Below are 27,521 nucleotides of genomic sequence, written 5' to 3'. Positions count from 1 at the left end.
AAAACTTTACCTTAGGTTAAGATTTGATGTTGACAGAGCTGCCAACCACACTTGACAAAAAATCCTATTATTTCACCCAAAAAATCCTATTTTTAGACAAAAAATCCTATTCATACCCGTCGTGTACTTTCCTACTATACATCTCATTATTTTGTTGTGCTCACTGTAATTTGACCTTGGTCATGTGACGTGAAACTCATGCAGGATGTTCAGTGATACTTGATTAACCTTATGTATAAGTTTCATGAACTAGGTCCATATATTTTCTAAGTTATGATGACATTTCAAAAACTTAACCTTAGGTTAAGATTTTGATGTTGATTCCCCCAACATGGTCTAAGTTCATTGACCCTAAATGACCTTTGACCTTAGTCATGTGACATGAAACTCAGGCAGGATGTTCAGTAATACTTGATTAACCTTATGGCCAAGTTTCATGAACTAGGTCCATATACTTTCTAAGTTATGCTGTCATTTCAAAAACTTAACCTCAGGTTAAGATTTGGTGTTGACGCCGCCGCCGCCGCCGCCGTCGGAAAAGCGGCGCCTATAGTCTCACTCTGCTATGCAGGTGAGACAAAAAGGAAAAAACTGTCTGCTTATTTTTTGCTAGAAAAGACACAGCTTCGAAAGAAACCAAGTATCAACATACATACAAATGCACATATGGGACTGTGATGTACTCACCTATGTGTTTTTATGTGTATTAATACATTTGGAAATCGGTCTTTTTGAGTCAAAAGAGAGGTCATAATTCCTGTTTTTAATGCTTGCAAATAGATTTTCAAAGTTCTGTGGAAGATATCTTAGCAGCAACATTTCGTATCGTAGCTCCCCGAGTCTGAATAGGCTGATAGCGCACAGATAGCTACATGTAGCTGCAGTGGTTTCATGCAAAGCTCACGCACACCAGCCGGCCGGCTGGATAATAGCTACTGTATGCTAGAGCGGTAAGCCTATGTACTGTCATGTGTGTGTGTATTTGTGTGTAGATCAACAAAAAGGGCGCATGACGAATTGGTTGCAATTTGAACTGTATAAAGTTGATAAATGGTGCAAAATCGGGAGAAAAATTGCGCTACTTTGAAAATTATTGGTTGCCCGATTCGGGCCACCAAAACTTAACATTTTTCAATAATGATTGCCCGAGGTGGATTTCTGTTATGTCGAGCCTTACCATAGCTATATTTTTAAAAAATCGTATTTTATTTGTAAAAATCCTAGTGTCGTATTTTAAGTGAAAAATCGTACGGAATACGACAAAATCGTACTATTTGGCAGCTCTGTGTTGACGCCGCCGCCGCCCGGAAAAGCGGCGCCTATAGTCTCACTTTGCTATGCAGGCGAGACAATAAAACCATAGTGAAACAAATAGTAACATGAAGGTAAATCTCTGACATTACCTCTTCGGTTTTCCTTTTGAGTATCTTCTGTTGTTGTTCGTTCTTTATCTCAAGTTCTTTTATTCTCTGCTGATCTCTCTGTAGGTCTCTCTGTGGTAAAGAAAATATGAAGTAGAAGCAATCAGCCAGTTTACAGTCAACAGGGGTTAGACGCAAACAGACTCTTCTTCAATTTACACATGACTTTACAAGCAAATGAAATACATCATCCTGGGGCCGATTGCACGAAAGGGTCTTTGCATCGCCCTTTTTTTATGATGCACCATGTGAAACGCATTTCAAATAAATTATCTGCAAACATATTTTATTCGTCTGTTAAAATAAACAGATGTGATATCTCATGAAATTGTATAAAATTTGTAAGCAAGCTTTTGAATTTTATTTGTTTATCCTAAATTTCAGAAACACTCCGCTTATAGCGCATCATAAAAGATGGGCGACACGAAAGACAGTTCTTGGAAAGACCCTTTCGTGCAATCGGCCCCTGGTCTATTGGTTTTGACTCGTATTTTTCATCGGAGGGACATGGGTTTGATTCCTAGCCATGGTATGTTTTCCTTCAGCAAGAAATTTACCCATGATGCTGCAGTCAACCCAGGGAAGATGAATGAATTAATTCTTGAATGCACTAAGCACTGGAAGGCAGCTCAGGTAAAAGCCAGGATAATAATAATAAAAGTGCGCCTCAGGATAGATTATTTCTACACAGATGACCTGTGGTAGTTTCAACTGTTTTTAATCATCCCCTTAAGAGAAACAATGTTACAATCCACTAGCAAATCAACTATATAGACCACAGAACTAGTCCATTCCTATTAGAGGGGTGAATACCTCAAGTTTCATTTTTAATTCACCCTCCTCTTTCAGCCTAGTCCATAGTAACTCTTGATGCTGTTTAATATGACCTACAATAATCTCAAGATATTCCATCATCTGTAAGAAAAGTAATGGTACAATCCACAAATATATCAACTACAGGAATAATCAATTCCTACAATGGGGTCTTTAGCTTTCGTTCACTCTCAGCCTAACCTGTAGTAGCTCTTGATGCTGTTTCATTCTACATTTATCTCAAAATGTTCCAACATCCCCCAAGAGAAGCAATGGTACAATCCACAAGTGTATCAACTACATAGACTGAAGGACTAAACCATTGCTATAACAGGGGTGCATACCTCAAGTTTTAGCTTTCGTTCACCCTCTTCTCTTAGCCTTGCTTGTAGTAGTTCTTGATGTTGTTTCATCCGACCAACGTTGATCTCAAGATCTTCAATTTTCTTCTCTCTTTGTGTCTGCAACTTAAGAACTCTCTCAGATTCCTGGATAAAAAAAATAAATCATATGAATAATCAATTTATTGATGAAAAAACAAATGACTAAATTAATTGATGAACAGATTTAAATGTGCAAACTAAAAATGCAAAATGTTACTAAGTGATAGAAAATGTGCTAAAGGGAGCAAGATCATAGTACAATAGAAAATTCTTGCTATCCATCCATCCTTCCTTCCATCCCTCCTTCCTTCCATCAATCCATCCTTCCATCAATCCATCCATCCATTCATCCACCCATCCATCAATCTACCCATCTGTCTATCTATCGATCTCATTATCTGTCTATCTGTCTATCTATCTATCTATCCAACCGTCCATTATCCTCACCTGTTGTTTCTTCATAAGTTCTTTGACCTTTGAATGTGCTTTCTCCATCTTCTTCTGATATTCATCTTCTAATTTGTTCTTCTCCTTTGTTTCCATCTCGCCCTTTGACCCCAGGTCATGAAGGTGTCGTCTTGCTTCAACCAATTCCTGCCTTGCTTTTTGGGCATCCTACAAAATCAAAATGAATATTATTCTAATAATGCACATTTATGAGTGTGTTGTCGCGAAATAGCATATTCGGGGATGTTTGCCATATGCGAAAGTATGAGTGCTTTTGAAACCTGAGATTCTTGAATCGTCATTACATTACATAATCATTTAGAAATGTGCATTGTTTGTTACATAAAATGGGTCAACAGTGTAAATTAGTAGTGGAAAGGTTGTTTTGAATCCCTCCAAATTTTGAGAGACTGCTTTCTATCATCACGTATCTAGTATGCACACCTAAATGCCACCAGGCTCTCCTTGAAAGAAAGCGTATTTCAGATAGCATCTCAGATTTTACGCGCTATCGGGAAAAATGATGCACCCAACGTGCACAGTGCTGCGCACAAAATGAACATGTGACTTGTATATGCACACACTATTGGCTACATCCTTAAACCTTTCATGTGGAGTGGATTATTTCCTGACCCCATACTTTGTGAAAAGCATTGGAAATACCTGTACACAGACATATTTGTGAACAGCAAACTCGGTGTGCCAGCAACAAAAGCCTGATTAGCATCGAGAAACGGTCAAGCCAAGGAAAGTGAGATCATGACTTTACCATTAGGCATTTCTAGTGGCATTAAATAAGGTCTGCTAGTCATAATTCATGTTCTACCATGTGTTTTTTATCCAGATGGTGTCACATTACCCATGGAAACAAACGATCCCCCTATAACGGGACCGACAAGTGAAATGTCATGGGGAAATCAAATCTTTACACTTACAAAAGGTTCATTTACTTCCGCATTGTAATCTCTCTGTCATTTGAGCTTGTCAGACTTATGTAATAACAGTTTGGAAAGCCCAAGCTGAACTTATTTTTACAATTTATTGTACGGAATCAAAATGATTAGATCTGGAGGTGTTTCATAAAGAGATACTGGTTAGATAATGTTGAGAGGATGCACTGCTGCGTATCAATCAATAAGATTGTGTTACAAATCATGTGCATGTCAGCAATTAAGCATGACTCTTAAGGCGACTGCACACCTTACAATTGGTCTGCGATCCGATTTCAGAATAAAACGTAGTAGAATTTGATGCTAATATTGAGACTTGGAATAACATTCTGTGTAATGTTCTAAATCATCGTACAAATACCTATATTCAAATCTGTGACTATGCTATCATCCTTCTTAGAATAAAAGCAAATTTAATATCTAGTCGCAATGACGTCATAGCAGTCGTACATTTGGCTATGATTTGAAACTAATTTGGCCTTTACTCCAAAATAAAGGCTTGCAATCTTTAACAAGTGGAATGCCTCTGGCCGTCTCACCTGCATCACGCGATTCAATATAGCAGCAGTGCTGATTTTGAAAACTACTATAACTCGCACAAGATGTTCAGTGATACTTGGTTACTCTTATTTCCACGTTTTATGAACTAGACCAATACACTTATAGAGATATGATGGCAATTCAACAAATACCCCCAACGTGGCCAAAGTTCTTTGACCTTACATGACCTTTGACCTTGATCATGTGACCTGAAACTCGCACAGGATGTTCAGTGATACTTGATTACTATTATGTCCAAGTTTTATGAACTAGACCAACACACTTTCAAATTTATGGCTGTAATTCAACAAATACCCCAATTTGACCAAAGTTCATTGACCCTAAATGACCTTTGACCTTGATCATGTGACCTGAAACTTGCACAGGATGTTCAGTAATACTTGATTACTATTATGTCCAAGTTTCATGAATCAGATCCATAAACTTTCAAAGTTATGATGGTAATTCAACAAATACCCCAATTCGGCCAAAGTTCATTGACCCTAAATGACCTTTGACCTTGGTCATGTGACGTGAAACTCATGCAGGATGTTCAGTGATACTTGATTAACCTTATGTATAAGTTTCATGAACTAGGTCCATATATTTTCTAAGTTATGATGACATTTCAAAAACTTAACCTTAGGTTAAGATTTTGATGTTGATTCCCCCAACATGGTCTAAGTTCATTGACCCTAAATGACCTTTGACCTTGATCATGTGACATGAAACTCAGGCAGGATGTTCAGTAATACTTGATTAACCTTATGGCCAAGTTTCATGAACTAGGTCCATATACTTTCTAAGTTATGCTGTCATTTCAAAAACTTAACCTCAGGTTAAGATTTGGTGTTGACGCCGCCGCCGCCGTCGCCGCCGCCGTCGCCGTCGCCGCCGCCGCCGTCGCCGTCGCCGTCGCCGCCGCCGTCGGAAAAGCGGCGCCTATAGTCTCACTCTGCTATGCAGGTGAGACAAAAATAGTTATATCAGTATTCTATCAATTAATTTTAACCTCAAATAAAATGATATGTTCCATTCACATTTTCAGAAAATGAGCAAAATGCGATTTGTTCCAAAATCGGATTGCGAACAGTCGTAATGTTTCCGGTGGCCTTTAGGAACATTTAACTCTCTTAGTAAATCACCCCCAGGACCATACAGCTTGAATAGGGAAACATCCAACCTTTTCCAACTGTTTGATTTTATTGGAGTATTTCTTGTTGGCTGCCTCAGAATCTTTGCTTGTCTTTGCCAACTCGCGGATCAGTTCTTCTTTCAATCTGTAATGAGAAAGAGAATAAGAGAGATGGGATATGAAGAGAGAGGAGGAGAGAGGAGGACAGAGGAGAAGAGAGAAAGAGAGAAGGGTGAAATATGAGACACATTACAGAAATTCGTTGGGGAAAATTGATAGACTTCTGTTCATGAATGGGACAATAGCACAATGTTATTACATAAAACAGAAAAGAAAAAGTGAGAGGGTGACGTCATCAGTACCTCATTTGCATAACGACAAGGATGTACGTATTTGTTTTATTTTTATTTCTGCATTCACAATACATTATCAAAAATATTTACATTGTTTGCAATATACAAAAATATCCATAATGTATACAATATAAACATAATACATAATTAGAAAAAAAATGGTGTGGGCATATACTTCACATTTTAATAATAACAAAAAGCAACATTAACAAATGAACGCAGGAAACCGCCATCGTGAGCGGTTAAGTTGTAATTGATGGCGGCCTCATAAAAAGGGTTCGTGACTAAGATTGGTAATTACTGAACAAGTGGGTGCAATGCAGGAGCCGGTGCGGGTGCTGTAGATAGCAGTAGAGCTTCTATGTAAATAAATATATATATATATATATATGTACATGTATGTAACTGTTTTGTAAAATTAAGCAAAACTTCCAACTGTCATAACTTTCATATTTTACATCCAATTTTGATGAAAATTTCAGTGTTATGCTTGTTTGATTTTTCTCTCTTTATTTAAAGGTCAAGTCCACCCCAGGAAAATGCTGACTTGAATAGATAAAGAAAAATCAAACTAGCATAGTGCTGAAAATTTCATCAAAATCGGATGTAAAATAAGAAAGTTATGACATTTTAAAGTTTCGCTTATTTTTCACAAAACAGTGATATGCACAACTAGGTGAGTCAGTCGATCATGACCATCACTCACTATTTCTTTTGTTTTGTATTGTCTGAATTATACAATATTTCGATTTTTACAGATTTGACAATAATGGCCATCTTGACTGAACCTTAAATTGTTTAAACAATAGAAATTTCATTATTCAGTGAGGAATAAAACTTTGTTTCGCATGATAATGATGAGAAAATTAGAATAATTCATATTTCATATAATAACATTCAAAAGAAATAGTGAGTGGATGACATCATAGTCTCCTCATTTGCATACCAGCCAGGATGTGCATATAACTGTTTTTTTTAATTAAGCGAAACTTAAAAATGTCATAACTTTCTTATTTTACATCCGATTTTGATGAAATTTTCAGTGTTATACTTGTTGGATTTTTCTCTTTTTATTCAAATCAACTTTTTGTTGGGGTGGACTTGTCCTTTAAATAAACTTTTTTGTTGGGTTGGGCTTGTCCTACAAAATCAATCATTTAACTTATAAAGATTGTATTTTAACTGTACCTGATATTCAATGTAAGATCCCTCAGTTTCTGATGGGATTCCTGCATGTTCCTCTGGGACGCCTTCACACGTTCTTGACCCGCCTCGACGCTTGACCTCAGGTCGACCGCCTCAGCAGGGATGTCCTGGCCTGCCCTGGGCTTCACCATGGTCCCGTTTGTAGCTGAGATTTTAACAGGGATATCAAGATAAGAAATGAATTAAGTTGATGTGTGTATGGCCCAAAATAACTGACCCTTGTCAATCTTTTATTCAAATTTGACCCCACCCCCAAAAAACAAAGTTGCTGAACCATGCCAATTTTCAATGTTTTTTGCCTCCTCTCCTTTTTACTAGTAAATGGTGTAGTAGAATATCATCCATGTAACAGCAGCTTATTTTTTTGTAATCATCACTTTATTCACTATTCAAGATCAAACAAAGGAACATAGGTGTATACATAATACTCAGTGAAAATAACTGACTTATGGGACGTTGCAAGAAACTTGCGATCAATTGCAAGTCTATTTTTGGTCCCTAAATCATTCATGTGTCTTGTAATTAATAACAAATTTATGATTGATTGCTAATCTGCTTCTTGAAACAAGGAGTGTAATCTGATTGGCTAAGGCTAAGATTGATCGACTGTGAAATTGCAGCAGAATATTTACAATTGATTGCAAATATTATCTTGCAACACTCCCTAAGGCCCAAATTAAAAAAGGTGGTTTTAAAAACCGTCGGTTGAACCCATGGTTTATGTAGATTTCCTGTATAAATTGCGCTTATTTACCGCAAGAAGTGTCCAATACTGATGCACACCTTTGTCACAATGCCCCCAAATTGATGCCTGTTACATGGTTAGATATGCTATTTTATTCATGAGTTCACTGTTTGAAGAGTGGACTCATTACTTCAAAACTGCGGACTCATGAATAAAATAGCATGGATAGCCACGGCAACAGGCGCCAATTTGGCCCACTGTGACAAAAGCGAGCATCAGCTATGGACATTTTTTTAATATACGTGGTAAAAACCATGGACTCAACTGTGCATTTTCAAAACCTCCTTTGTGAATTCGGGCCTATGAAATGCTGCCCTCACCTTTGTTATTCATGATATGGGTTCTTCTTCTCTGTCTGGCTGAGGATGCAGTGGACCCTCCTCTCTCTTCCTTACTCCATGTCTGACCCAAAGCCCTACAGGAAGAAAATAGGAGTTCCTATTTTAGATGGGCAGATGAGCACAGAAATATGCATATATGGGACCACATACACTTTTAGATATACAACACGAATACATCTGGCTGTGAATACATGCTATGTCAAAGGGTGTTTCACAAAGAGCATGACTTAGGGTCATATCTACAGCTTGGGCAATAATTATGAGACCATACCATATGAAAGCTTGGTAATAAAATGGTATAATTTTTCCCAAAGTGTGTGTGCAATTTGCACATATTGTGTAATTTTTTCGGAACCAAGAGATCGCAAATGAGGTCTCAAACGTCGGACGAGTGGCGCAAATACTGGGGCACAAATATTTCATGTTGCAGATTTATCACAAAAAATGTTAAAGAGGGGACTTTGGGTGTTAGGCCCCCAATCTAGAAGACATTCCCCATTTGTTTAATATTCATAAGCTTCTCTGTCTTAATTCCAATAATCAAATAAACTTTCATTATCTTCATATGCTCGAATAACCAAACATTCGAACTGGTCAATTTACAAATAGGCATATATGGGACAATACACACTGCTAAAGAATACAACATTAAAATAGGTATCTGGGACCACATGTATTGCATGACCAAAGACATGAATATGACTACCTGGGACTAAACAATACTTAGAGTGTCTTACTTGTTTTCTGTATCCGAGTCTTCTGGTCCACTGCTGTCTGTAAGGTTCTCCTGAAGGACGGCGTCATTGTCTTCAAGCTGCCGGATGAGAAGTTGGCTTCTCGCTCGGAAACCTTGGACTATCCTTTCAAGAGAGAACTGCACCAAGAACAAAGAAAGACAGGAATTGATACCACATTGTGCTGCACTCAACCCAGGTGAGGTGAATGGGTACCTGGCAGGAATTTATTCCTTGAAATGACGAGCGCGTAAAAGCTGCTTGAGCTACAGCCAGGGTAATAATATCCAAGTCCTTTGGAAGCGCATAGAGACGTTATTCATAATGTGTTATGCGCTATACAAGAACTGACTATTATTATTATTATTATTATCATATTCAGCTAATCATTTATCTGATATTGCATCGCAATTTGCTCCACAATGTTAAAGAATGCTATACACAAAAAGTCTTTAGTGTAGCAGATGTTTTTATATAGGACTGTACACAAGGTTGAGAACTTTTCTCTTTATGAGCAAAAAATCAAATTTGGTAAGCAAAATTATTCCCTCCATATTCCAAATCTGCCATGAATAACATCATCATCACTACGGATTAAATTCATTAGTATATTTAAGAGAGAACTGTATCAAGAACAAAAAAAGATAGGAATAGATATTATATGTCAAATTTGACATGACTAAAATCATCATAATCATCACTACCATGGTTATCATCATCATCATCATAATCAAGAGAGAACTAAACTTAGTAGGAACAAAGAAGGTCAGGAAATTATATATTTTCCAATTTTCCAAGGTGAGAAAGTAACTGTAAATAATCATAATAATCATCAAAACCAAAATCATAAACTAAACAAAACACAACCATGACCAAAGTCATCATTACAATTTTCACTCATCATTCTCATCATCATCATCATCATCATCATCATCACTATCATCACCATCATCATAACCATCATCATCAATGCCATTACCATTACCATCATCACCATCCCCATCGTCACCACCATCATCATCATCATCATCAATATCATCCTCACCATCATCATCACCACCATCATCATCATCATCAATCTCATCATCATCATCATCATCATCATCATCATTCTCATCACCATCATCATCATCATCATCACCATCATCATCATCACTATCATCACCATCACCATCACCATCTTCCTCCTCAAAATCATCACCACTACCTTAGTAAAAATTGTTCATTTTCATTCCAAACCATAAGAATAAAAGATGACAAATCTACAAAATAAACCTCCATACCAAAGGTGGACTGGTATGTAGTCTCCTAGACTCTGGTCTAACTTTATCTCTCGCTGTGTTACTCCCCGAGGCCGATTTGGTCCTCATTGCATGAGGAGGTACTGACATAGCTCTTCTACTGGTAGCCAATGGCAGCTCGAAAACTCCACCACCAACACTCTGTGGGGAAAACAAGATTAAATTATCACATTAAGAAAATGAATTACAATGACAATCATAAATAAATACAATAAATAGCTACATGATAATAATAATAATATACAGTTCTTGTATAGCGCATATCACATTATGAATAATGTCTCTATGTGCTTCCAAAGGACTTGGATATTATTATTATTATTATTATCAATAGCTACATGTACATCATTATTAAGTTGTCTAACAAAGATTTAAGGACACATAACACAAGACAGAACTATTTTCCATGAGACTGATTGTTACTATGGTTACTGTCTGATAAAATGGGACTTATCGGATAAAATGAGACTTGATAAAACGTCTGACAAGTCCTTTCATGAAACACACATTTCTTTCAGAATGAGATAAAGACAGGAGCCTTACCTCATGACCTAACTGGGACTGAAGCTCTGTGATTTTAGTCTGCTGTTCAATGAGGGCGCCCTCTAGACGATGGACATTATCTAGCGCCCTCTCTAGTTCATTGGAGCAACGATCTCTTTCAGATTCCTGCAAAAAAATTATTATTACATTTTTTAAACAAAACCATTGTTAATAAAACACTGTGTCATTACACTCAATCAAACAAGAGCAGAACTACTCCAAACGAGATAGAAAATAGCGACAAAATTTGGAATAATTGTTTATGCCTTTGTTCTATTTAGTTGGAAAAAGAAAACACAACAGAGAATCATTTTGAAGTAGTTCCAGTCTGAAATTTGAAAAATAGCCAAATGTTTTTAGAAAATAACAGGATGGTCAAATTGTGCTACACTCGTGTAAAAGGAACATGATTCAAATTTTGTTTAGTATTTGGATTTAACTGGAATGATGCCCATTTAATGAATGAATCTAATTATAGCTCAGGAACAATACAAACTTGCACTTTTCAGTCTATTATATTTTTCATTTAATGTTCATTAATAATAATAATAATAATATACAAATTTTATAAAGCACTTTATTCATAACTTTCAAAGCGCTAAGAAAGAAGGGAAAAAATAAATATAAGTACAAGATACATGTACCTCAGTAAAAGAACAAAGAAACATTACATATTTATGTTTTGAAAAGTATTCATTTTTTACTCCTCTTTTTTTTTCATTCTGTCTTTCTTTTTACCTTCATTCATTATGTAATCATTTTCTTTTAAATTTCAGTGTTAACACTTTCACATGCATTTGAATAAATTAAATTTTAAAAGATCCAGGGGGTGTTTCACAAAGATTTAAGTATGACTTAGAGTCGCATTTAAATACCGAGTTTCGTACGGTATGAAAGGCTCTTTCATACCGTAGTGAAAAGGCACGCACTACTGCGTATCTATCAATAAGATCCCGCTTTCCATATCATGTACGCGTAGGCATTTAAGTGTGACTTAAGTCATACTTAAATCTTTGTGAAACACCCCCCTGGAATAAATATCATGTATTTTTCACCCCCGTACGTCTATTTTCTCATACCATATCTTGGAGTCTGGCTAAAAGATCTTCATTTTCTCTTCTCTTATCAGCAAATATCTGTTCATCACTCGCTAGATCAGCCAATGCCTGGGGAAAAAAATAAAAAATAGATTATCAGACAAGAGCATGCCATCAATCAGGACCCCGTCTTACAAAGTTATGATTGTTCCAATCAACGTCAACTATATGGAAATCCATCAATGTCATCATTTTTTCTTCAGAAAATTTCCTCAATGTACTCTGTGAACAAAGAGAAGTACACTGAATTGTCAAGAAAATAATGAATGTATGAATACACATCATATCTTAAAAAATAATTTAAATAACCATGCATTTTAGATGTTGATGTTGCAGGCTTTCCATAGTTGTGGTTGATCAGATCAATCACAACTCTTTAAACGACGGGGCCCTGAAAATACATTGCTCAAACAGTTCTTGTTTCACCTTTATCTTCCAATGATATAACATCTCTATGCACTTCCAAAGGACGAGGATATTATTACCCCTGCTTTAGCCAGGTGGCCTTATTGCACACAAGCAATTAACGGCCAGGTACTCATTCACCTCACCAGGTGGGTGTTTCATAAAGCTGTTTGTATAGTTACGCACGACTTTACGCACGACTGGAACACGTTCTTAGGTCATAACTCACTTACCTAGGGATATCACATAGAACAAGAAAGGATCACCAGTCGTGCGTAAAGTCATTCGTATCTTACGAACAGCTTTATAAAACACCCACCTGGGTTGAGTGCTGCACAATGGGGGTGCTGAAGGAAACTACGCCATGGCTGGGATTTGAACCCAAAACCCCTGTTTCAAAGTCTGGAGACTAATCCACTGGGCCACAAGGCTCTCACCTGTTTGAGTTTGCTTTCTAACTCCCAGATCTTCTCCTGTCCTTCTACCGGTCCAAACTGGGCGGGGTCAAGGGGCGTGGCCGACCGTAAGGCATCTTTCATCTCATTGGCCAGGTCCATCCAGTTATTGACCGCGGTCTGCTGGGCTTTGGTCAGACGATCGCTGTCCTGGAAGCCAGAGAAGATCTTGGAGGCCTCGTCTGTGCAGACACGGAAGTGAGACAGCTCATTCCGATATCTGTGCGATTAAAAAGGCATTAATTAAAAACGATTCGACTTTTAAAAAAAACTGAGCTGCAAGGTCCCCCTTGTCACCTGTGTCTGTGATATGTTATAAAAACGAAGCCCTGAAAAAAAAAATTCTCCCGAATATCATTATTTAGTCATTCAAAAAAGATAAAAATTAAGTGACCAGAAACACTGTTACAATATTATTTCATATACTATGTTACAGTCCCCAGGAGATGTAGTCTAGCGGTGATACAGCATTGGACTCATAATCACAAGGTTGTGGGTTCGAATCCCCACTCTGCCATTGTCTCCACTTTGGTAAAAAGGCCCGAGAGTAATATCTATCATCTATAAGGTCTCCACTATGACTGATTAACGTTTCCTATGTAATTGGTTATATACCAGCTTGGCGTTTACCAGCAAAACGCTGTCATGCTAAGTTCCTACGAGAGTAACCATAAACCAAAATAAAATGATATTTCACTCACACAAATCTTGGGAAGTGTCTGCACAAATTTGATTTTTTTTCTTCTTCTTTCTGGGAGTATTTTGTCATCCATACGAAAAATATCATATAAGACACATATCAAAGTTCTGGAGGTTTTTAAATAAGTAAGTTAAACTTGAAAAGTGAACCTATGTTTTTAAGCAGAGAGACTTATCACTCATAGCTCTTGGAATCTTTTAAGGGGGAAGGGGCAGGTGGGGGGCTGGACTTGAGAATGAAAGCTGAATGGAATCGGATCACACTCTTTCATGAATTAACGTGATAAAGATGTGTTTAAAAAGGTAGCAAATAGTTACAATCATCCTTTTTTATTAAGGACAAGTCCACCCCAAAATAAAGTTGATTTGAATAAAAAGAGAAAAATCCAACGAGCATAACACTGAAAATTTCATCAAAATTGGATGTAAAATAAGAAAGTTATGACATTTCAAAGTTTCGCTTAATTTCACAAAACAGTTATATGCACATCCTGGTCGGTATGCAAATGAGGGAACTGATGACATCACTCACTCACTATTTCTTTTGTATTTTATTAAATGATATATGAAATATTCTAATTCTCTCCTCATTGTCCTGTGAAACAAAGTTTTATTTCTCCCTGAACATGTTGAATTACCATTGCTTAACATTTTATGATTCAGTCAAGTTGGTCCTCATTGTCAAATCTGCAAAAATTGAAATAATGTATAATTCGAACAATAAAAAACAAAAGAAATAGAGAGTGTGGGACATCATCGATTCTCTCGTTTGCATGTGACTAAATTGTGCATATAACATTTTGTAAAAAATAAGTGAAACTTTAAAATGTCATAACTTTCTTATTTTACATCCAATTTTGATGAAATTTCAGCATAATGCTTGTCTGATTTTTCTCTATTGATTCAAATCAACTATTTTCTGAGGTGGACTTGACCTTTAAGTTTCATTCCAATCCGGAGCTATATAGCCCATCTTACCTAGCAATTTGCTCTTCCAGATCTTGCACTCGTACTGTATCTAGTCCCTGTTAAAAGAAAACAAAAATAATGAACATGAGTTAATAATAATGAGTTAAGAACAATTAAAAGCACTTCTCGTGGAGGTGTGTAACTTGTCTGCAGGTACAGACCTTTGGTTTTCACAATATTTAAAGCAAAGTGCATAATGCAGAGTCTGAAGAAGTGAGACTAGATTCACTATGTACTGTGGCTGGCTACAAACAGAGCCTTCAGCATCTAGTCTTCCCTTGAGACATGGTATAATATTGGTTTAAGTGTCAAATATGAGTCTGTACTTGAAGACTAATGTGTAACATTCAAAGATAAGATATCCTTCTTCCAAGGACCTTCATGAATCCTCAGAAAAATGTGAATAGAAAACTTTGTCTTCATACAGAAGATTTAGAAAATAAAACCAACAAGTTCATTTTCTTTAATTCAGTACTAGCTGTAGTGAGATTATGAATTTGTAGCTCGTCTCTAAAACCATGTGTCTTTATCCACTCACCGATTCAGTGTTAGCTGTCGACAGTCTATGCCTTTGTAGTTCATCCCTTAAAGCCTGTATCTCGGTCTGCATTTCAGCTATTCGGGTCGCCTGCTTGTCCTTGTTCACGATTGGTTTGTTCTTGATATTCCGAGCCTGAATTGAAAAAGAGAGAAAAGTCAAGTTCAGGGGCCCCATTCGTAAAGACTTTGGTATCTTTGTAATTATGGCAACTACCATGGTAACAGGACTCAACAGCCAATCACAATCAAGGTTACCAAGGTAGTTACAATACAGGATGCCAAAACACATCGCTTTATAAAGACTGATCAAAGGGCATCTTTTTTTTTCAACTGACGGCTTTGAAAACAAAAAAAAATGTTCCCAATCACAACATGTATTACAGGAACATGTCCTTAAAGTCGACCTGGGGCCGTTTCATAAAGGATTAACAACTGTTGTAACTTTGCCATACTGGCAACTACCATGGTAACAGGGCTAAGCAGCCAATCAGAATCAAGGTTACCATGGTAGTTGCCATATTGGCAAAGTTACAACAGTTGCAAGTCCTTGATGAAACGGGCCCCTGCTCTCAAAGACCATTTGTCATGTCGGTGACACAACATTTGCTCCTGCGACGATTGCTCTGGGCTTAATTTCGTCTAAGATGTAGGGTTAGGGTAAGGGTCGCAATAGGGTTAGGTTTATGGTATAGTATATTTTTAAACCCAGATTTGAAGATGGCTATTCGATTAGTGTGCAAAATTTAGAGCAGAGCAATTGTCGCCGGAGCAAATGTCATGGAACTGTCTTGTCTTCCTTGGCTGGTCTTTATATACAAAGGGTTCACTGCATGTCACCGCGGGAAAGTCGTGTTTTATCGGTTCTGACCCTTGCCTTGTAATAAGAGGGTTGCGTGTTCGAATCCCACCACGGCATAGCATCCTTCGGCAAGGCATCAATCCACAATTTGCAATTCTCCACCCAGGTGTTGAATGGTTACCCTAAGTAGTATGCCTAGCAATTGAGTCTTAGAACTCTTGTGGGAATGCCCCCAAGGGAGTGGGTGGGTGGGCAAGCCAGAAATTATTTGGTGTGTTTCTAGAGAGAATCGTTAAAAAACTGTTTATCTTTTCCGGAATCGAAAAACCGTATCTCCCTTTTAACCTGTGTCTACAGAGCGAATAATCAGATTAACTCACATTCCGCGTCGCGGAACATGGTAATAACCACCTCCCAGAGGTGGTTATGACAAATTATATCCTACCTTGATTGAATCCTGTATACTGATTGGTTCAAATAGCATCATGTGACCAAATATATTTAAACTATGATGTTGCATGACGTCAGACCTCGATATATTTTTTGCTATACCAATATTTTGACATCATTATTTCAGAAAACTGGATATTTAGCTAAACTCTCGGGCGCACCGGCCAGCGAGCTCTCTCTCTCCCGGGCAAGTCCTGTGATGCGTCGGCGCAGGCAATAATCTGCGTTCCGCTGAGCGCGGTGGCTCGGAGAAAAGTAGGTAATTCAACACAAGTAACCGAACTTTGCAAGCTCAGCGCATAGATTTTGGTTATAAATTATTAAAAGTAGGATATAAAACAAATATATCAGGCGTTTCATTCGAAAGCATAGTGGGAATTATCAATCTTGGTTGGACTGGCAAAATTACTATATTTCCCTTGGGGCGAATCGAGAAAAATAGTAATTGCCAGACCAACCTCGGATAAATAATTCCACTGTACTTTCTCAAAGCCTTATATATTTTTTCACTCTATTTTGCGCAATGCAGCTTACCGATAAACCGCATTGCGTCTGTTTCAACAGGGAAGATTTACAGAATTCTGGATACTTAAAGCGGGTAATACTGTTTAACGATTCTCTGTAGAAACACGCCGCATTACTGGGGAAATGTAATAATATACCTGTAAAATGCTCAGGAATGTCGTTGATGATTTAAGTGCTATAAGAGAGCTGAATAATGCTATTCGTATCATTTCTTTCCACATGAACTCACCCTATTTGCATACTTCAGCGAATTCAGCGTCTCGTCAAAATTAACGGCTGAAGGACTGATACAGGTGATCATGCACGTCTTGGCATTCCCGCCCAACGAGTCCTTCAGGAGTCGCGTGATCTTAGAATCACGGTACGGAATGTGCGTGGCTTTCCTCTTTGGGTCACTGAGGGCGCTGATCACGTTGCCCAATGACAGCAGACCACTGTTGATGTACACAGACTCTGATGGATTAAGGAAAGAAAGTCAGAGGTTATGATGAGTTAATGGGTGATATCAGGTCCGGTGTTTATGTTGGTGATGCTGTTGAATTTGGAAGCACGTTTTGGATCGTGTTTCCTTGCTCCAAAACCTATTCTAAGTTTACAAACATGATACGAATCACAATATTTACGGCTCAACACCTAATGAGTGACTTTTCGGGACCAAATTCATTTTATGTTTGGTGTTATGGTTATATAAATAAATGACCTAACACCAACACCAAAAAGATCAACACTGAACCTGAAATCACCCATTGAACTTGACCAAATTAACAGACATACTTATTTTCTATGCAAACTTTGGCCTCGAGTATATCCTTGGTTAATAGATAATTATTCTTCTACGCATGAACTACATCGCGTACTAACCTTTGAACCTCTCCCCTGCATTGCCGGTACGATGGGCCCTCTCGGATCCAGCAAGGTCAACGAAATGGAACTTTGCTGACATGAAATGGTAGTCGTGGCTGTCATCATCGTCGGAGAGTTCATCCTCGCCACGAGGGGAGATGACAGGAGAGGAGGAGGGTGAGTTTGCACTAGCCCTCCATCTCTGGTCTGAATGATACCATGTAAAGCAGTAGAGTTATAATTGATTATAAAGGGGCATTTCACACTAGAAGTGGCCTTCTCTTATTTATCACTTATCTGATTGAAACCATATATACACTATTGGAAAATAATAGGGTTATTATGGGAGGATTTTTTTTTTATATCTCTGTTCTGAATGAAACCACGTGGCGTGCAACAGCAAAAAAAAAATAATAGCCTTATACTGAAGATTTTGCACTGAGAGAGGGAAGGATTATCATCTCTGGTCTGAATGATACCTTCAATAGCTTGATAATGGAATATCTTACACTGGAAGGTTTTATCTTTAGTCTACAGAAATGTCTTGCTCAGGTCACAATAACTTCAATAGGTCTGGTGTTCGCCTCTGTGTCTCCCGTACTAACAGAGGACGTTTTAGGCAGTCATTCGTCCCCAATTCTCAACATGTCTTTAATATACAGTTATCAGATAGAACGGGGAATTGTACTTAGCTTACTATGAGGTAATTAACCCCGCCCCTTTTGAATACTCCTTCACCTTTAATTTACCTTCCTCGCAATACTCGTTCCACCCCCCCCCCTCCCCCCACCCGCGTATTCTGGCTGGAGATGGAATCACAAATCAATTAATACTTGAATAATCAATTAATTTATATATCTGCAATTATACTTGAAATAACGTATAAGGCATTTTGTATGTGTATGCAATCCCACGGTATTGTAAGTCTATTCATTCTGTGTATGTGCATATGTATTTGTTATTTTGTAAACCCGATGTGAAAGGAATTTTCTACACAGGACAATAAATACATTCAATTAAATTCAATTCAAATGAGAGCAGTTGAATTCTATCACCTAAACAATGTATATCTTCTTTTAGTTTTACTGACTAGGAAATTGTTGTAATCACATGCAACAAGGTCAAAAAGAGAGTATTGCACAAACTCACCCATGAGGATAGTAAAGATGGAATGTGATCGACTGGAATGCTCGTTCATGTTAGTAGCTCCTGTGTGTCTGTGGGCGGAGCCTATCTCCAGGCAACGTAGGACATCATCTAAACAACTACATGGGACCTCCGACGCACCAAGGATAACTAGGAATCAAATTTAACAAAATGATGATGAAAATCGATTATGAAAAACTATGAGAAAAAAATAAAGTTTTTCACTTTATTTCTAGAAAGATTTACATATCCAGTTGGTTTTATTAATCATCTTTCTAAATCTTGCCCACCCATTCACTCTCAAATTCCCTTTCTTTTGCACTTTCTTTCTCTCTTCCTCTATCTGTTTCTATCATTTTCTCTATTCCTTTCTCTTATGGTGTTTCTATCTCAATCTTTTGGAGCATTGTGGCCCAGTGGATTAGTCTCCGGACTTTGAAACAGAGGGTCGTGGGTTCAAATCCCAGCCATGGCATAATTTCCTTCAGCAAGAAACTGACCCACAGTGCGCTGCACTCAACCAAGGTGAGGTAAATGAGTAGCGGTAGGAAGTAATTCCTCAAAAAGCTGTGTGCGCTGTGAAAGCCTAGCTTAGCCGGGCAATATAGGAGCGCCTTGAGCACCTAACAAGGTGGATATGTGCGCAATATAAATACCCTATATTATTATTATTATTTGCACGCTCTGATGCTCTCTGTATATCTCTCTGTCTCTCTCTCTCTCTCTAACCTGTATTTCCCTGGTCATCTTCTCTGATATGCATATCTTTACTGCTAGTCTCCATGTCCAATAGATCTCTCAAATCTTCTTTATAAACCTCGATGTAAGACACATGGATTGTGAAATCACGGTTGTGGTTATTCTGCAGAGAAATAGACAGAAAGAAACTAAGTACAAAGACCTGAATAAGAACATTCCACCATTTTAAAAGCTGAAAAATCATTATTTTGGTTAGGAAATCAGACTTTTCTAAGAAATACCATAGGATAACACATAAAGCTAGAACTTTTATAGAAATCAGTATTTTGCATGAAACCATCAGTATTCTAATTTTTCAGTACAAAATATGGAAAATCTTTACTACTTGGTAGCTCTGTAATAGATGATACGGTGAAGCAGGCTTTAAAAAAAATGATATCATTTTCATGGGCTACTTTTCACAACCTACTGTATAAATATGCAACATTGGATAAACTTTAGCGTTGCAGTGATTGGGAATTTTCTGGGGTTCTTCTTTCAATTTCCAGGGCCCTTTTAGGGGCAAAATAGTCCGAACCCTGTTTTCTCTGCTGAGGAGGATTTAGGATTTCATAACAGAAGGATGCAGAAAACAATGAAATTAATGCTTTTAAATTCAATATTTATTTATTTATTATTGGGAGGACTGCGATTAGCAGTATACAAGCATACCTAATGACTTACAAATGACTTTATACTCCATACCCCCCACACACACACTAATCAGTTTATGGTCATATACATATATAATCTAAATATGGAATCAATCTGTTGAAGGGTTCTTGAGTTTTCACAAAAACAAAAATGGGACGGACAGACAGACGACCCACGAACATAATGCCTCTGGCTCCATCTAAATAAGTTAAGTCCTTACCCTGATATTATCGAAGATGTGACCTACGGCCCTCGGTATAATGCCTTGCTCATTCTCAGGGATGTTGATGACATCAGCGCCACCGATGGTGAATGTTTTACCAGATCCCTTGAAGTGAAGAAAATACACGATTGAAAACTATTTATAACTTCTGAAGGTTTCCATGGCAAAGAATAAGAGTGCAGTGGTTTCACAGTACACTATGGCCCGTATTCTGAAGTCAGGTTTAATTCGAACTCTGGTTTTAAGTTGTGGTTTAACTATGGAAAGCCAGTTGTTACATAAATCTATAACAGTAGAGGTCAATGTATCAGCTCATTTGACTCCCAAAACATTATTAACTGCCTGGGAAGGATAAGTAAAAAAGTTGTCTTCACCATTAAAGAATTAGTAAAGAGCACAGTAAACATGAGAAGCATTCACCGTAAACAAAATTTTGAAACATTTGGCTAGCCATAATTCTAGCACAGAGTTAGACCATGGTCTAAGTTAAACCCAACTTCAGAATACGGGCCTATTTTCTTTCATGGGCATATGTTATCTTGGAAATTATTTATCATGAATTAGAAACGAACATTACAGCAAACTTAGATCATAGTGAAAATGAATTGAAATGAATATAATCAATTATGGTACAGTTGGCTAACCATATCTGGGAATGTGAGCCAGTATCATTTTAAAATAAAGAGATAGAGAATGAAGGGGGCAGAGAGAGAGAAAGACAGACAGAAAGAGAGAGAAACATACAAACAGTAAGAGAGGGACAGAGAGAAATTGCTCATGAATTAGAACCATAAACTTTATAGAATCAAAGAAAAGTCACCAATGTAATAAAAATATGCTCAGAATGTGTAGAGTTTGAAACTCTTTATTCTCATAGTTGCACAAGTGTTTTAGACAGGTCTGCATCCAATTCTAGCCAAAGCTAACGATGTGGGGATATTTCATGAAACAAAAAAAAAACATTTTAAAATAGTCAGTGATTTTCACTAACAATGGATAGAAGCTACTGAAAGCTATCTGATGACACAGAGCAAATTAATTAGTGCAAATCACTGACAAGTACTTTGCAAAATATTACCCAAGTCACCCACTTAAAGTGGGAAGTTCACCCTGACAAAAATTGTATTATACAAATATTGATGAAGTTTTGAGGAAAATCCATCAAAGATTAAGAAAGCTAATATAATTTTTTTTTTAATGCATAAAATTCAAGTTTTACTGGTCCACGATGACAATTTTTTTTTTTCAGGAGCAGGTGTGAAATGATTTGCCTGGAAATACTGAAGATAAAATAAAAGCATTTTCTTCCCCTTTAGAATCGCTAGCATTATCAAACAGTACCACATACAATCCTGGAGCAGAGGTTGCTAACTACAAACTATTTCATACATAAAATTAGATACACGATGATAGGGTACATACCGTTTGGCCATATGCAAATACTGTTGCATTGTAGCCCTCAAAGAAACTGGAGATGAGGTTGTCGACACAGGTTTGATAGATTAATTCCTATAAAGCAGAAATAAACAAAAACATTTTATTATTTGTGTAAAATAAGTACAAACTACAATGTAATAATTCAAGGAGATATGCAAATGCAGTTTACGTAAGATAAAGAGTGATATTTTAAAAGAAGCTTGAATTACTTCTTACATGGATCAATAAGAATTTTTTTTTACTTTTCTATTTTCGTTCGTATATACTTATAGTATTGTCATTTTTAGCATGATTACCCACGAATACACATCTAATTTTTATCAATTATCATAATTATGGCACTGCTTATCAGTATTAATATTCTTTATTTGTTCTTTATTTATTCTTTATATTGAGGCCTATTTCTGTTTTAACATGATTTCATATCGATGTATAAAACCTCTTTCTTTTTCCTTCACTTCTTTATCTTACTATAAGACAAATCTCACTGTTTGTTGTTTTTTCTTTCTGATGTTTCACTTTTAGCATTATTTGAATTTTAGTTTTGCTGTATATAATTATTCATAATTATTTGTAATCTTTCCTTTTAATGTATGTATTTCTCTCTTTATGCAGGACCATTATGTCAAACAGCCTGCGAGCTGATTAATGTTTTATCCTGTTGAAAGATGTTTTAATAAATAAATAATGATTTAGTGTTTCAATAAAGGGAACTATAAAAGAAAAATATCGAGTTTGACTCTTTATTGCTATACCAGGCAAACTGGGTGTTGTGGCGTGCGCCTGTAATTCAAGCTACATTGGGGAAGTTACAAATTGATGCAGACGTTTGAGGTTTGAGCCCTGGTCATGTCTTTCGGATGGTGATGTAAAAGGTCGGTCCTGGATGTAAATAATTCTTACCTGATTCATACACGTCTATCAAACTTAACTCAAACATCTTCTTTTTAAAAATAATGTTTAATAGAGTACTATCCATTTTGAGCAAAGGAAATGTCATTATCTGTGAAAAGTTGCTCTACAGCAACTTTCAAAATGACTTATTGTAAAGAATTTTCAAATTCCTTAACTATTTCAATTAAATGTTTGTTGAATTGATTTAGGGGAAGATATCTTGACAAACTCAACTTTGGGGTTTAACTTCTGTATTTCCTTTATAATGGGAAACACGTGTATATATACAGGTATGTTTATGTGACAGACTTTATAAAATGTTGTTTATCCTGTGATTTTGAAATGGAAATAAATGAATTGAACTGAACTGAAATAGAACCAATGTGACAGGACATTTGTTCCTGCGACAATTGCTGCGGGCTTAATTTCATCTAAGATGTAGGTTTAGGGTAAGAATTGCATTAGGAGTTTATGTTAGGTTTAGGGTAGGGTATGGTTTTAAACCCAGGGTTGAAGTTGGTCATTTGATGAGTGTTTTGAATTTTGAGCGGAGCAATTGTCGCCAGAGGAAATGTCATGAAACCGATCATCGTACCTGAGAAGTCTTTGATGACATCACATGATCAAAGGTGAAAGCCCTGTCCTTGCCAACCACTATCTGATTAGCCTTGGAGTTGACCTTCACACATAACTCATGGTGATGAAGACGCTCTTGGGCTAGCAGAGGGCGAACCTAAACGCATTTTACAAAAATACAAAGTAAAAGATTATGATAATAAAGACAAGATGACTGATGATGATGGTGATGATGATGGTTGATGATTGATGATGATGATGACGATGATGATGATTGATGTTGATTGATGATGACGATGATGTTGATTGATGATTGATGATGACGATGATGATGATGATGGTGGTGATGATGATTGATGATGGTGATGATTGATGATGATGCTGGACAATTTTGGGAGGGCAAAGGAACTGAGACGTTTCATAACGGGGGTCTTGCGTGCGGGGCGGCTTCTGAATGGAAATTTTGTCATTGATTCGGGTATCTAGAGAACTGAAAATAAGGTCTGAAAAAGGGGGTCATCAAAGTGGCACGTCCCCATACATGTACCACCATTATATGTGAGCGCCCCCCCCCCCCATGAACTTTAAGCTCACCCTATTCATATCACATTTGGTATTAAAATATAGAAGAAATGCTTCAATTTGTATGTAATTTCATGATTATGTAAATGAAAGACCATAAATCATTTGGCCCTGTAGACAAAAATAACTTGGAATCCCGGGGCCGATTGCACGAAAGGGTCTTTCCAAGGACCGTCTTTCGTGTCGCCCATCTTTTATGATGCGCTATAAGCGGGGTGTTTCTGAAATTTATGATAAACAAATAAAATTCGTAAGCTTGCTTTTAAATCAAATTTTATACAATTTCATGAGATATCATATCATTTTATAAACAAATATTTTGTTTATTTTAACGGACAAATAAAATATATTTGCAGATAATTTATTTGAAATGCGTTTCACATGGCGTATCATAAAAGATGGGCGACACGAAAGACGGTCCTTGGAAAGACCCTTTCGTGCAATCGGCCCCCGGCTTCCTTTTTGTGGGACGGTCCGTAGTACTTACCCTGACTGCTACTTTAACTGGACACTCCTGCATTTTCCTCAATCCTTAGTCATATCTATGAATAGATCACCCACACCTGAAAATAATATTAATTTATTGATATTAATATTGATAATAATAACAATCAAGCACACTTAACATCTTATTTATACACAACTCAAGGTTCAAACAAGAATTTATTAGAAACATAAATTACAAGGTCAAACTTAAACAATTAGACACAAATGGTTGTTAGTCAAAAAGCACTCTTGCATTTGTACAAGTTTGACTAAATTAGGTTGCCAGCCTCTTACAAATTAGTTGTGGAGGGAGGCCTGTAGCTAACTCAGGCGAGGGAACTTATTTGAATGCAAATCTTATTACATTGCAGGGGCGGATCCAGCCTTCGCCAATAGGGGGGCCCGGAAGTTTTTTCAGCTACATTTTCCCTGATCGGCCGCTTGATTTTTGTTTGTTTCTTTGAAAGGGTAGTCCTAATAGTCACTTTTAAGCTTTATTCTTATAAATCAACATGAATATATAATAATCTGAGACTTAATTAAATAATGTGAGCGCAAAGCACAACTATCTTTTTATTTCATGCATTTTGTCCTAAAATTTCAACATTCTGGCCAAAATCTGGGCAATGTTTGTGATCTCCAAAACGAGATATTTATCCAACTAAATAATTATTTATAATCAAGTTTCAATTTTTATTATTTGTTAAATAATAATCTTTATCTATAAATTGTTATTCAAAACGGCATTTTGTAAAACCGCTTATCGAAGCTACGTCATAACGAAGCAGTTCAAGGGTCAAGCCTATTGTATAATTTGCAGTGTTTACAAATGGATTGAGGGATCTACATGAGATCGGTCTGGTAAGCAACCTCTCGTTTTTTCTATTTATACTAACATATTTTTAACCCCCCAATAAACCCTAATGCGTATGAAGGTTCATAGATAAATACAATCAAGAGAAACAAACCAATTTCACCCTCTAAATATGAATTTCCTAGGGAAATCCATCCTTGACCTTGTTGAAAAGTCTCGATTATTTATGCCAATTGTCATGTTATGTTTGCATATGGCAAGCATTTCAAGGCTCCGGGATGAAAAAGTAAAATTAAGTATAGGCCTAGGCCTATGTAAAAATATTTCTAAATATCATCAAGGAAGGAGTCCTCAATGCTAACGCTGACCCACCAGGACATGATCCGGCCAACCTAAAGTCAAAGAGACATAATTTGGAGCTGAATACAGAGATAGAGACAGAGTCTTGACTCAAAATGACTGAGAGTGAGACGTCGAGTCTCGAGACGGCGTGCTTCAAAATCAAAAGCATCCATTCAATTAAATAAAAAAATGGTAGCTGCCAGCTCAGTTTGTAACCACTGAATCTTTTTATCAGTGCACAGACATGACAGATGATTATTTTTCTTGACTCTTGTTGAACCTCGCGACCAGCTACCACCAGGTCCATACATGCTAATGTTTGGACCTCATTGGTACTAGGAGTGGTCCAGGCCAGCTCAGTTCCGGAGGCGGAGGGCTAACGGCCCGGCCCGGTACCGTATGGCAGTGTATCCTATTGCCGGACACCTTTATTTCAGTGCTTTAAAAATGACAACTAGAGGAAATACAATCAAGAAAAATTCGCACTTGCTATTCCAAATATTATGAAAATTATGAATATGGTAAAATTATTTTATATTTACCAACCATTTTCTTTGCATCGCACTTGCCGCATACCCCTCCACGAAAAACAGTTATTTTTGTGCGTGGCAAATTACATTATGATTCCGGACGCGCGCCGGACGGGTAAAGATATTCTTGATTATAATGATTTAAGAACAAATTTGTGTGATTTTTTCTTCTTATATCATATCATGAGTAAATTCTAAGTTTTTGTTTGCTGTTTTTATATCGATTCTGAGCAGATGTTGGTAATAAATTCGTGTTTGATAACTTACTTTATTTTTTCTTGTTAGCTGCATGTTTCATGGAACTTTCCAATATTATGCTCGTTCGTATCGTGACACTCATCAAGTTCTATCGATGCGCTGCCGATCGTCGACGGCTCTATACTCACGGTAAACCTCGCGCACGGGTACCTTGAGAACTAGCCGTCGACGATCACCCACAATACACCACACCTCATCATTCGATCGAAGGAGCGGACGAGATTGAAATTCGGCAGATCAGACCCATATTTCCGTTAAAAAATATATCAATTGTTAATGCAAAACTATGTTATTTGATATTTTAAGCATTTTCTGTCATTTTAGAGATAAATAAGGTGAAAGATGAATTTTTTCGCCTTGTTTTTTCAATCCTGTTCTAAACTTCTATGTATTGCTCTGTGAAATTGAATTGCGGAAGTCTTACGGTACGAAAATGTTTTCGAACGCAGTAATAATAATATGCGCGTCCGGAATCATAATAGTGTCCGGTAATACAATACGTGACTATACGTACCTAACCTGTAACGTTAAGTGTAACCAAGTTATAATCGGACGGACGGGGCGGGGTCGGCCCAGCGTCATCAACGGGTTTAACGTTAGCTGTTGGCCGCCGCGCCGCCACTGAGAGTCCGACTACCCGAGTCCGACTCCGATCGAGTGGGTTCAACTAAGACAAGTAAAGTAAACACTTTTAGTCGTTAAATGCACGAATTGGTTTGCTGTAACTAGCTCAAAGCATGAAATTAAACAATTAGAATAAACTATAAACATATTACCAATGATTTATGCTCTGGAATGCCACAATGATATAAATAAATGTCACCTTTTGATGCTTGGTGAGTCATAGTCATACGTTTGCTAGGCGAGATGACGCGAAATCTTATTGTTTTACGATGTTTTTGGTGTAGTCGTGTATTACCAGTCGTTTTCAAGAAATTTCTGGATACAGTTGCCGCTACACAGTTTTTACAGACGAGAGGGGGTCCGAGGGGGGGGGGGCCGGGGGGGGGGGGCTATTAAGAAATTAGCTAGTGGCCAAATATACATCGTCTACTCTAGCCCCCTCAAATATGTTGGCTCGTTACACCACTGCTCCGCTAAATTGACATTTTGCCAGCAAGTAAGTAAAAACAGTAGAATGAGGCCG

The 27,521-nt window shown here is 37.2% G+C and overlaps 1 protein-coding gene across 1 annotated transcript; it reads right to left on the bottom strand.

Moving 5' to 3' along the window:
• Positions 1 to 687: 687 nt before the first annotated feature.
• On the bottom strand, positions 688 to 27,255 carry LOC129263080 (kinesin-like protein KIF27). Its single transcript, XM_064101258.1, has 22 exons — positions 27,151 to 27,255; positions 24,432 to 24,507; positions 23,382 to 23,519; positions 21,878 to 21,964; positions 20,453 to 20,560; positions 19,570 to 19,702; positions 18,844 to 18,990; positions 17,713 to 17,901; positions 17,081 to 17,304; positions 15,076 to 15,210; positions 14,547 to 14,593; positions 12,852 to 13,089; positions 11,992 to 12,078; positions 10,913 to 11,038; positions 10,352 to 10,510; positions 9,072 to 9,208; positions 8,314 to 8,408; positions 7,231 to 7,393; positions 5,738 to 5,834; positions 3,065 to 3,232; positions 2,579 to 2,722; positions 688 to 1,493 (listed from the first exon to the last, which is right to left on the bottom strand). Exons 2-22 carry the CDS (start codon positions 24,462 to 24,464, stop codon positions 1,320 to 1,322), a joined length of 2,829 nt encoding a protein of 942 aa, XP_063957328.1. The 5' UTR covers positions 24,465 to 24,507; positions 27,151 to 27,255; the 3' UTR covers positions 688 to 1,319.
• Positions 27,256 to 27,521: the final 266 nt, after the last annotated feature.

This window comes from Lytechinus pictus, chromosome 6 (genome assembly GCF_037042905.1).
Source record: "Lytechinus pictus isolate F3 Inbred chromosome 6, Lp3.0, whole genome shotgun sequence".
Taxonomy (NCBI): Eukaryota; Metazoa; Echinodermata; class Echinoidea; order Temnopleuroida; family Toxopneustidae; genus Lytechinus; species Lytechinus pictus.
This window is presented reverse-complemented; position numbering and strand designations above follow the sequence as displayed.

Excerpts from the sequence above, each read along its gene's own strand:
- LOC129263080 (XM_064101258.1), bottom strand. The coding sequence starts at position 24,464 with ATGCAGGAGTGTCCAGTTAAAGTAGCAGTCAGG. Across the intron at positions 18,991-19,569 it reads AGATGACCAGGGAAATACAG|TTATCCTTGGTGCGTCGGAG; the intron begins GTTAGAGAGAGA and ends TTTGATTCCTAG. Across the intron at positions 14,594-15,075 it reads CGACAGCTAACACTGAATCG|GGACTAGATACAGTACGAGT; the intron begins GTGAGTGGATAA and ends TTCTTTTAACAG.